Source organism: Medicago sativa, chromosome 5 (assembly GCF_051527215.1).
Source record: "Medicago sativa cultivar Bolivia chromosome 5, Bolivia_mono, whole genome shotgun sequence".
Taxonomy (NCBI): Eukaryota; Viridiplantae; Streptophyta; class Magnoliopsida; order Fabales; family Fabaceae; genus Medicago; species Medicago sativa.
The window spans coordinates 11,362,732-11,374,106 of NC_140753.1; the positions used below are offsets into that span (position 1 = coordinate 11,362,732).

The 11,375-nt window shown below is 34.3% G+C and overlaps 3 protein-coding genes across 4 annotated transcripts; 1 reads left to right on the plus strand and 2 right to left on the minus strand.

Annotated features, from left to right (window-relative positions):
• Nucleotides 1-2,305: 2,305 nt before the first annotated feature.
• Nucleotides 2,306-3,107, minus strand: LOC146919999 (uncharacterized). The gene is made up of 2 exons (XM_085711089.1): nucleotides 2,658-3,107; nucleotides 2,306-2,554 (listed from the first exon to the last, which is right to left on the minus strand). Exons 1-2 carry the CDS (start codon nucleotides 3,105-3,107, stop codon nucleotides 2,306-2,308), a joined length of 699 nt encoding a protein of 232 aa, XP_085567215.1.
• A 2,309-nt stretch (nucleotides 3,108-5,416) lies between these two features.
• On the plus strand, nucleotides 5,417-8,104 carry LOC146920000 (laccase-11-like). The gene is made up of 6 exons (XM_085713382.1): nucleotides 5,417-5,569; nucleotides 5,664-5,815; nucleotides 5,917-6,161; nucleotides 6,270-6,398; nucleotides 6,748-7,671; nucleotides 7,768-8,104. The coding sequence occupies exons 1-6, from the start codon at nucleotides 5,465-5,467 to the stop codon at nucleotides 7,896-7,898; spliced, it is 1,686 nt and encodes a 561-aa protein (XP_085569508.1). The 5' UTR covers nucleotides 5,417-5,464; the 3' UTR covers nucleotides 7,899-8,104.
• A 143-nt stretch (nucleotides 8,105-8,247) lies between these two features.
• On the minus strand, nucleotides 8,248-11,090 carry RUG2 (Regulator of chromosome condensation (RCC1) family protein). Of its 2 annotated transcripts, none has more exons than XM_085713384.1 (3): nucleotides 10,451-11,090; nucleotides 9,296-9,617; nucleotides 8,248-9,043 (listed from the first exon to the last, which is right to left on the minus strand). In XM_085713384.1, the coding sequence occupies exons 1-3, from the start codon at nucleotides 10,970-10,972 to the stop codon at nucleotides 8,553-8,555; spliced, it is 1,335 nt and encodes a 444-aa protein (XP_085569510.1). In that variant the 5' UTR covers nucleotides 10,973-11,090; the 3' UTR covers nucleotides 8,248-8,552. The 2 variants fall into 2 exon arrangements, with proteins under 2 accessions (XP_085569510.1, XP_085569509.1); XM_085713383.1 differs by having other exon boundaries at nucleotides 8,248-9,055; nucleotides 10,451-11,062.
• Between the last annotated feature and the right edge of the window lie 285 nt (nucleotides 11,091-11,375).

An 11,375-nucleotide genomic window follows, 5' to 3' on the forward strand; every position in this document is an offset into this window, starting at 1 on the left:
TTTCTAACATGTGTGTGTTTGTGTGTGTGAAATTACAAAGGCTGATTATAAAAAGGGACATAAGGAATATTTGGAACCTTGGGAAAGTTTAAATATGTACCAATCATACTTTTTTCAGGGAATATATCAATTATACTATTAATCAGTTATAATCGTCATATCATTAACAATATTTGACATCAATTATAACTACTTCTAAAATCACATATATAATTAAATGTGATTTGTTAATCGTGTAAGATTTTTACGATAACAATCCATCAAATTTAAATTTATATTTCAATTATTTTAATACATGGATTTGTTATTTATTTTTATTTATTTGTAATTTATGTTACTTATAAATATCGTGCTTATGGAATAATCACTCTAAAAATGGTCAAAACTTAGTTTTATTCATTCACAACTTATACTAAGTATAAAAGAAGTATTATTTTTGCTCAAAAAAAAAAGAAGTATTATTTGAACTACTTTCAATAATTTTATTTTAAAAGAATCACGTCATTACATAGATGTGACATGACGGATTTGGTTCGACTGGACAACTTATTTAACTCATTATTATAGGTGGGAAGACTTGAGATTTTAGACCCTACCACTCAAGTTGGCTCATCCCGTTCAACCCACTAAAATAACATTGCAATAACAAGGCGTATTGACACGTCGGGTCAATTTAAAACATCTATTTTAGTTTTTTTTATTAGCTGTGATATTTTTCTGCCGTCAATATTCTCACCACAAACCCTTGTTTGTGAAATGATTGTTGAATCATATTGAATTTTAAGTGGCTAAATTTTAAAATTTTTTTCTTCTTTTTAGAAACTCATGTGGAATTTAATAGGCGACAAACAAATGTGGTTGCTCATGTCTTTGGTGAGGCGATCGCATTATTAACTAGTTTCACCATTTATTTTTAGTGAAATGTTGTCCGCATCTTTCATTCAATTTTTTTTTCCTCTAACTTTGACGGATCAACTCACCTAAAAATCAATACACTTCAGTTTTGTTATTGTTATTGACGAGTCAAACCACAAGCCCACGAAGAGATTGGGTGAAAGTTTCAACCCTCAAATTGGGTTATGTTCTTAATCTCTCTAGTTCGTGTTTTGTTCAACTAGACCATTGACCCGTGCTACCGCACGGGTCCTACCACATAGAAATTAATCGAATCAATGAAAATAATGTAACCATACATAGCCGATAGAAGTTTTATATCATACATAACAAAATGAAATGGTAGTTAACAAAATTGAATAAAATTGAATACTTGTTAACAAAATTGCACATAGCTCTGCACTGCTCGATCTAAGTCACATCATAAAGAAAAATGGAGAGCATAAAAAAAGTGTCATTACCGTAAAGAATGGAAACAGAAAATTTAACAAAAAATATACTACATCAATTTTTTTCGTGATGCAATATTTGTTGTTAAATTTTCTGTGCATATTGATGCAAGCTTTTCCATATAGCGTGACAAATGTGTTTAATATATTTTTCGTGGTTATTTTTTGTTATTGGAGCATATTTGATATATAGCATATTGATTAACTTCTCCGTGTATTAAGTTTTTCGTGACCAATTGATATAAGTACGTCATAAATGTTTTTAATAGGTAGTAATTGGTAGAGTAATTAGTGCATAATGCATAAAAGCAATTAAAAGCAATTGTTATAGGAAAATATGCAAGTTAAAAGTTTTCAATTGACATTAACTACGTTTTCAAGCCATTAACTACGCTCTTAATTGTCATTAACAGTGCGTCATTCGTTGTTAATTGCATTAAAAGTGTATTATTCGTTTTTAATTAGCATTAAGTAAGTTATTCGTTTTTTAATTAGCATTAACTACGTTCTCATGGAGTAATTCAAATTTGATTTCTCATGTGACAATATACCTATTTTGTCGGTTTCTAAGAAATAAATATGTTGATCTCTTAAGACCTTATATTGCATATCAAATGGCCTTTATCGTCCATGGTTTTAGACATGATCACTACATAATTAATCAAAGAGCAATGATGACTATTATTATTATTTCTACAAATCGGTGACTGTATTTTTTTACTATTTTTATTCTAGTTTTAGTATTTGTTTAGATTGCAGCAATAAGATTAATAGATGAACTTATTCTGGTTTCTTTAAGAAAATATAATTAATCTTGTTTTCGATCGCAATATATAAAAGTCTACAATAGATGAAAATAATGAATCAACCAAAACATAGCATCCTTCAATTGAAAATAATAAAAACATATCAAATAGGAATTACATGACATTAGATAGCACGTAATCAAAACCATCAGACAACTAAAAATCAAATGTGCAAAATAGGAATGCATTGGGGGCCAAAGTTTTTGCTCCAAGCCTTAATGCCTTCCACTCGTACAGATTTCTTGTGGTGCAAAACATTTTCCAATCCCCTCCAAACTTGATTTCGTCCTTGTCAAAAAGAATGACCACATTGAACAACCAATGATGTCCGCTATTGTCAATAATTGCCAATTCTTTGCAATTCTTGTCAACAATGCTATCAAATACTTTAGCATAAGAGAAAGTCTATGTAAAATAAGAAAACAGACACATATGAGATCTTATAAATAAATCGACATTGACAGATAACAAACTGAAATATGTGACTAAATCTATAAAGATTGTATACCAGTTGATCAGATGTTACATCTGCAAGTGTTAACCATTTGGTGACACTAAATTTAAAACAGTCGCATATGTGGGGATAAGGAGCGGGGTAGTCGATCTGGACAGATCCAGGTGCTGCATTAGGACCGTAAATTAATTGTGCTAGCCTTAAACGTAAAGGAGGGAGATAACTCGGATACTTGATTTCATAGTTATGGCGATCGTGAACCCGAATCACAAAAAGTTGAGGGAAAGCATAGATCAGAGATATCCAGCCACCATGCTCTAATTTAAAGGCCTTGTTCAGTTCTTCTATTCCATGAGAGAAATACAGCTTTCCATCATATTTATCCACGACAACCTCAAATTGATTGAGTCCTGGATCGATTAAAGTGACATACCTATTCAACTCATTGTCTATCTCTTTGTTGAGAGTTGTACCCAATATCAAATGTGTCTGTATTGGAAACATGTATCAAAATAAATCAATTATGCTCTTTATAGCAACTAAATAGCAAAATATTTTCTTTCTTCTATTTTACTTTCTAACAGTATGATTGAGTTCCAGGATTTTTTGTATAAGATACCTCGTCTGGGTGGTACTGCACATGATATGTGCGCCACTTTAGCTTCAACAGTTGCATAAATGCAGGATCTTTAACGTGATACTCCCATAGTGCAACATTTGCGAAGGAACAATGTTAATATATTATTGCTGTTCCATAGCTACGGTATATTTCACTCATCAAAAAATAAGAGTAATCAGATGATATTAACATAAAGTTTCTATTAAACAAAATATACATGAGCATGAGTATAGAGCGAAATCCATGATATTTTTTGCTGTCGTAAGGTCTAACATCATATAATTACAGGATCATATTTTTTTTAAGGCTTTGATTCGAAAATATGCACCAAAGTTATAAGGAGAAGACAACATTTTATAGAATGCTAATTAATGTGAATGACCGTTGTGCTTCTATTGGTAGTATTTCCCATTCATTGGGAAATTAAAAGCAATTAATTACCAGCCTATTTTATAGAAATATTTAAAGTAATTCCTATTTAGTCGAAATACTTTTTTTATTTTGAGAGAAGTCGAAATACTTTTTGGACAGTGGCATATCATTTTATTTAAAGCAATTAGTTATAGCAATTTAATTATAGTTAATGACATATAATTTCGACTTTATTTAAAAAATGTATGTGTGAAACATTGTAATGTCAGTACGAAGAACACCTTTTGATCAGCATTTAGTTAGGGGATTGTTGACCGACTTTATTTGCATTAAATACGTCTTCAATTGCATTAACTAAGTAATATGAGAGAAAATTTGTAGACTTTGAATCAACGGGTGTGATCAAGTGTGAAAATAGAGGTTGAACGGATGAGATTAGATTAGTCATTAGTACATGTTTAGGAGGGAAAAATGCTAGGGATTAGGGCAAAGAAGGGTGAATTAGGGCAAACATGATAGCCAAGCAAGTCTAGCTTTTATAATAAAGGATACCATGTCATTCAAAACTCCTCAAATATTTTCAAGCTTCTCAAACAATCTCGCGGGTTCAATTAGTTGTAGAAAGTTTCACAATGCAACTGTAGGAACAAAGGATGCATTCTAATGAGTCCCAACTTTCAAGAAATCAGTTTAAATGCATTAGAAGACATAGTCCATGTCCATGGACGTAACATTCCTTTCCTTGAAGGTTGATAAATCTAAAAGCATATTGAATTTTTTTAATGCCGACAAAATTAAAAACTTGACTGTTTAGTTTCAAATATAAGCAATAGGACAGATAGACAACTTAGTATGAAACTAACGACAACTGGTCTAAACAAGCAAAAGATTTGGTAGAAATTAAATTATTAAATAATTAATCAAAAGTAATTTTCAAGCATATTTTCATCCAAAATTATTTGTTAGGCTGAATCATGGTAAGTCTAATTGAAGTATTGAACTAGTTTCTAGAGCGCTAGCAGCCAACAGCATAGATTTGGAAAAACTTTTTCCACTATTAACATGTGTTTAAATGTACATATTTAATATTAATTTTTTGCCGTTCAAAAAATACACTTTAGAACAAATTATACCACACGTACAAAAACATACCAGTAAGGTTTTAGAAATTAGGGTAAAAAGTAGAGCCTGTGTGAGATTCACGATGTTACCACATTAGTTAAATTATGATTTCTTTTTATCTTTGTTCGGTAAAAAAGCGTAGTGGCTAGAAATTCAGCTCTTTAAAGTAAATAAGTGAAATGTTTGAGGTTTGAACCCCGACCACCGCATGCCCTCGTATATATTAAACAGTGTCCCTGCCAACCGAGTTAAGCTCGTTGAAACAAGTTACAATTTCTTTTGGCAAAGGAACCTTCAATTTTGATAGCAGACATAACTCTTGGCATTAGGACTCACCCTTGATGAGCCATTACTTCCCCTTAACGATAAAGTCTAGCCAGTGTAGTGTATATTAACTTTGGTTTGGCTTCATGTACCTCTCACAGTTTCATGTCAAATGTTGAAATAAATGTATAAACAATTATAACTTCACAAAATGTTGTTCTTTCCTGTACTCAGCCTCTACGGAATCCAAGACCTTCAAATTTTTTATCATTATTTTACAAACTATACAACTCATTAAGGAACCACCAAATCAAACTAGCTCAGTTTTTATCCTTCATGCAACAAACTGATAGATCATTTTACCTTCTCAATACAAGTATTCAAACACACACACACACAAACATATATATATGTGCACCACAATGTATCTGTACTCACAAGATTCAAAATAAGTAAAAAGAACTTAAACATCAAGCAGAACATAATGGCAAGCTTGGGAAGTTTCATGTCTGCATTAAACTTTCTCTTATTTCTCTTTGTTGGTTTAATCTCTTCATCTGAAGCTGCCATAAAGAAATACCAGTTTGATGTGAGTTATTATATTTTGATCATATTCAGCATACCTTAACTTATTATAGCTAGCAATGCAAGGTTCCCTTAATAGCATTTTGTTCTTTCTACAGATTCAAGTGAAGAATGTGAGTAGACTGTGCCATGCAAAACCCATTGTAACTGTAAATGGGAGGTTTCCAGGGCCAACTATCTATGCTAGGGAAGGAGATCAAGTGCTTGTCAACGTTACCAACCATGCACAATACAACATATCGATTCATTGGTAGCTGAATTTCACAAATTGATTAAATAAATATTGGTGAAGTTTTTAACACTTGAAAATACATGTTTTTTCTCTAACAATTATATATATGCTTATTATAGGCATGGACTTAAACAATATCGTAATGGTTGGGCGGACGGACCAGCTTATATCACTCAATGTCCAATACAGACTGGAAACAGCTATACTTACAAATTCAACGTTACTGGGCAGAGAGGAACACTATGGTGGCACGCACACATTTTCTGGCTGAGGGCCACTGTCTATGGGGCAATAGTAATCATGCCTAAACTTGGAACACCATTTCCTTTCCCACAGCCAGCTAGAGAATTCGAAATTGTCTTAGGTAAGTATTATAAAGATTCATTTTTCCAAAAAAAAAGTCTTATAAAGATTCATCGGATGAAATAAGAAGTATGAAAGTTGATTTACTAATTGTTTCTGCATGCAATAGGTGAATGGTGGAACAATGATGTGGAAGAGATTGAAAAGCAAGGAAACAAAATGGGGTTGCCACCAAATATGTCAGATGCACATACAATCAATGGAAAACCAGGACCGCTATTTCCTTGTTCTGAGAAGCGTAAGTAAAATTAGTAGCACAAGTTTGGTAACAACTAACCAGATTTTAGTTATTACTTTATAGTCCACAAAAGAGTATGTATAATTGGAGAGTAATTTTTTGAATATTATTTCAAAAATCAAAAGTAATGAGAATAGAATCGCTAAACAGTTTAAATAGACTATGCTATCCTGCTTGTTAAAAAAAAATACTATGCTATACTGTAGACCTAATTAACGGACGAAATACAATTTGTACAAATAATAACAAAATATATAATTATATACACAAAAGAGTGAAATCTTTGTTTGAAGTTCAATTAATTTGCTTCAATTTTTCCTTTTAAAAAAAAATTGCTTCAATTTTCCAGACACATTTGCAATGGAGGTAGAACAAGGGAAGACATACCTCCTGAGAATCATCAACGCTGCCCTTAACGACGAACTTTTCTTTGCCATTGCGGGTCACAACATGACAGTAGTGGAGGTTGATGCTGTTTATACAAAACCATTCACCACTCAGGCTATACTAATTGCTCCTGGTCAAACCACAAACGTTCTGGTTCATGCCAACCAAGTTGCCGGTAGGTACTTCGTGGCCACCAAGGCTTTTATGGATGCCCCAATTCAAGTTGACAACAAAACTGCTACAGCTATACTTCAATACAAAGACATCCCAAACTTTGTCCTACCTATCCTTCCACAGTTGCCAGCTGGCAATGACACAGGTTTTGCTTTGAGTTACAACAAAAAGATCAGAAGCTTGAACTCTGCTAAGTACCCTGCTAACGTTCCTCTCAAAGTTGATAGAAACCTCTTTTACACTATTGGTTTAGGCAAAAATTCTTGCCCCACATGCCTCAACGGAACCAGGTTTCTTGCTTCCATAAACAATGTATCTTTTGTGATGCCTCAAGTTGCGCTTCTTCAAGCTCACTACTTCAACATCAAGGGTGTTTTCAGAGCTGATTTTCCTGACCGCCCACCAATTCCTTTCAACTATACCGGTGCGCCATTAACCGCCAATCTTGCCTCTTTGACAGGCACGAGAGTAAACAAGATTGCCTTCAACTCTACTGTTGAGCTAGTGTTGCAGGATACTAATCTCCTAACAGTTGAATCACATCCATTCCATCTTCATGGATATAACTTTTTCGTTGTTGGAAGTGGTATTGGTAATTTTGATCCTGCTAAAGACCCAGCCAAATACAACTTGGTAGATCCTATTGAAAGGAACACAGTTGGGGTTCCTACAGGTGGTTGGACCGCAATTCGCTTCCAGGCAGATAATCCAGGTATGTCTGAAGTTGTCCTAAGCTTCTATAATATTTTACTTTATGGCATATTCTGCTATGTCACGACATGATGTTTTTGTATATACAATTGCACAGGTGTTTGGTTCATGCATTGTCATTTGGAGCTGCACACTGGTTGGGGGTTGAAAACAGCTTTCCTTGTTGAAAATGGACCAAACCAAGGTCAATCGGTTCTGCCACCACCTAAGGACCTTCCTTCATGCTAGTCATCGGTTCAAAAATAACCAGAGAAAAATTGAATTAATTTGTATTCTACGGTTTTACTGTGTTTTTGTATATCCAGCCTTCATGTAAAACTTGCAGAAGGTTTTTAATTAAGAGACAAAAATAAGAGGAAACAAATGTAAGGAAAGATTTGAAGGATTTCTTGTAATTAAATTTCCAAAGTAATGATTTTTTATTTCATTGTTTACCTCCATGAGTATTACTATAGACTGTTAAATTTCTTCCGATACTTGGACCAATATGTCTTGCAAAATTCGTCACAGTCAAGAACAATGAAAAGTTAAGACCCCTGCTTCAACGATAATTAATCCTTACTCTTAACAATTAGAATAATTCTGAAGTGGTCAAACTAACCCCATCTTTATTCATGATTAAATGTACATCATCTTTACTACTTATCAAGGTAAGATCTCCAGACAAAAGTAACAACAACATTTATTTACAATTGGATCAAGGGAGTGCTTGGATTTGTTTCAAGACTCCACCCTTTAGTTTAAGCTTTAAAGAGACACATCTTTGAACTTAAAAGGGACACAGCTTTGCCCTTGTACACTCTTTCCTATGTTATTTTCTTATCTGTTATTCCGGTTACTAAATTTAGTGAACCTAGCACTAAGGCATTTGTTGAAGACAGATCAGCCAGCAACAAGAACCAGATTATGATCAAACCCAGACACCGCCTGCAAAATTTGAAAACCTTCTAAGGAATCCAGGTAAAACGGCTCATCTTCGTCAACAGAACTTGACAATCCAAGTCTACCATTTTTACCAGATCCCCAGACCCACATTTCTCCTTTTGATGTGAGAGCAACCGAATGTGCACGCCCTGCTGAAACTGAAACCGGATTTTCCCCAGCCAACGCATCAATCAAAGCAGGAAGATAGGCAGGCCCTGCCCGTCCTAGCTGAGAACTCTGGTTCCACCCCCATGAAGCAATATCTGTAGTCCCCAAAGTGACATTACTATCTGATTCATCAAGCTGGCATATTGCCAAAGAGTGGCCAAGCCCCGCTGCTACGGAAACAGGAGTGAACTTTATGTCAACAGGAAAAAATCCCAAATCTTCTCTAGCTCGCCCCAATTGGCCATACACGTTACTTCCAGAACTCAAGAGGGCACCATCACCTGATAAGGGCACTCGAGAGTTGAGAGAGAACAAAAATCATTCATATGTAATAATTTGCTAAAAGGATTACAAAGCGAATCACAAATTTAGTCTATGAAAGTGTAGAGACGTCGTCAACTTTGTCCCTGAACATAAGGAAATTGGAAAATGATATTTGAATTTAAAAATTCTATATTGATAGTCTCCTGCAATTTCAAAGACTAAATTGATGATTCCCTGAAAAATTATGCAATGTAGATTATGTTACTTACGACAAAGAACTAAAGAGTGATCAAGGCCACATGCAATGTCCACAACTTGAACGCCACGCAGTTCTTCAACCAGGCGAGGTTCCCATATTATTGGCATGTTAGTCTCCTCTGCCATTCCTTGTAAGACTTTCTTTTCAGCAACTTCGAGGTCTGAACTCGTGATTTGTGTGTTGTTTGAAAATGCACTTGAACTGGAATCTAATGGAGATGACTCCAAGTGATCATTCCCCATATTCCCTATCCTTCCATCTGCATAATAGCCCCACCCAAACAGCTTGCCATCCACAGTTAATGCAAGAGCGTGCCCCCAACCAAACGAGACCTGTTTCAATCAAAGAAACAATTAAAAATAAAGCTTCATCACCATGTGTTTGAATAAGCTATGCAGCACCGATACTTTGTATTAAAGATGGTGTATGTTACAAATAAACACACCGACACATGAGATTACATTTAATTACTTCAATTTTCTCAAATTATTACGGTGTCAGTGTCGTAGTAAAAGAGCTTATTTGAATAGGAGTAAGTGAGCATTTCAATGCTTGAAATTGCAAGCGTCGAGCAATTAAATCCTTTGGATTCACAAAATAGCAAGAAAGTTAGTCCCTTAAATTAAAGAAGGCCATTCAATTTAGTCTCTATATCAAAATATCTATTTAGTAAACATCCATCAAAACCAATAAATCACGTAAACATTGATTTGAATTTTCTCTTACTATAACATGATAAACACAGAACCTTCAAAATTGTGATCCTAAATTTAGAAAAAGAATTAAATTGACTCACATTGTTCAATTTAAATGACTAAATTGCTATTTCACATATTTGTAGCACTAAATCGATCAACCCTTACAATTTCATATACCAAACCGATAATTTACTCTTGAACTAAGTGTATATATATTTCACAACATGATTTCAACTTATTTTAATAAACACCCAAAATATTTTATAAAAAGTAGCTTATAAGTTATACTATTCGAGATGTCTCATCTGACAATGTTGATATTGCTAGGCTGGACACCCGGTTCAAAATGGACCTCGTCGTTGTGTGTGAGTTTCAGGTTATACTTCCTAAAAACATAACTTATGCAATGCATGTAGGAAGCTCTTCTATTCCATGTAATGTAAGAGAGCTTAATTAAGCTAAAGTACCTTAACTACGTTTTCTGGAGAAAGTGCTTCAACCCTAGAAGGCAGAACAGCTTCAGTAACATGTTTTCCAAGTCCAAGTTGTCCCCTTTTGGACATCCCCCAAACCCAAACAGAGCCATCATCACCAACACAACACGAAACAACACCAGAAGCAAAAGCACCACAAACCTTCACATTTTCTAACCCCTCCACTCTTCTTGGCTCATTCCATGTTTCTCTAGCGGAAAGCCCACGACCCAGTTGGGCTTCGTTGTTTCTACCCCAAGCCCAAAGATCACCTTGTGAAGTGGTTGCGAGAGAGTGGTAGTGACCGGCGTGGACGGTAACAATATCAGAAGGTAAAGAAGGAATTGGAGTTGGTTCGTATGCGTGTGTTCCTATACCAACGGTGGTTGTTGGTAAACCGAGTGCTCCGTGGGTTCCGTCGCCGAAACTCATCACCGTGCTCATCCAACTCCGGTGAGTAATAACCGCGGCGGTTTTTGGTTTTAGGTTCCGGAATATTCCCTGTGATCGCCACATTTGTTTTCTACTTTACCGTGGCGGTGTTAATGTGTCATGCTTTGTTCTTCTCTCTTCCGGTTTCCCATTGGGCCGCTTAAATCGGCTTCATTGAGCTAGCATTTGCCAAAATTGCTTTTAACCACCTTTCATTGCTGATATTGGATTGGTGATAAAGTAAAGTTATTTGATTAAAAAATTTAAATACGATTAGATTTAATTTTATTCGGTTTAATGTGGATCAATTTTATATTGAAATTAAAATTTTGTGAAAAAATCCATTAAAGTGAATGCTATAAAGATATGATAAAATCGTAGATTTGATGTAAAATAATATATTAAAAATGAAAATAATCATGTTTGAAACATATGAATTTGTAAAAAAATATATATTATATTTTTTTTTACAAGATATTATATTTAA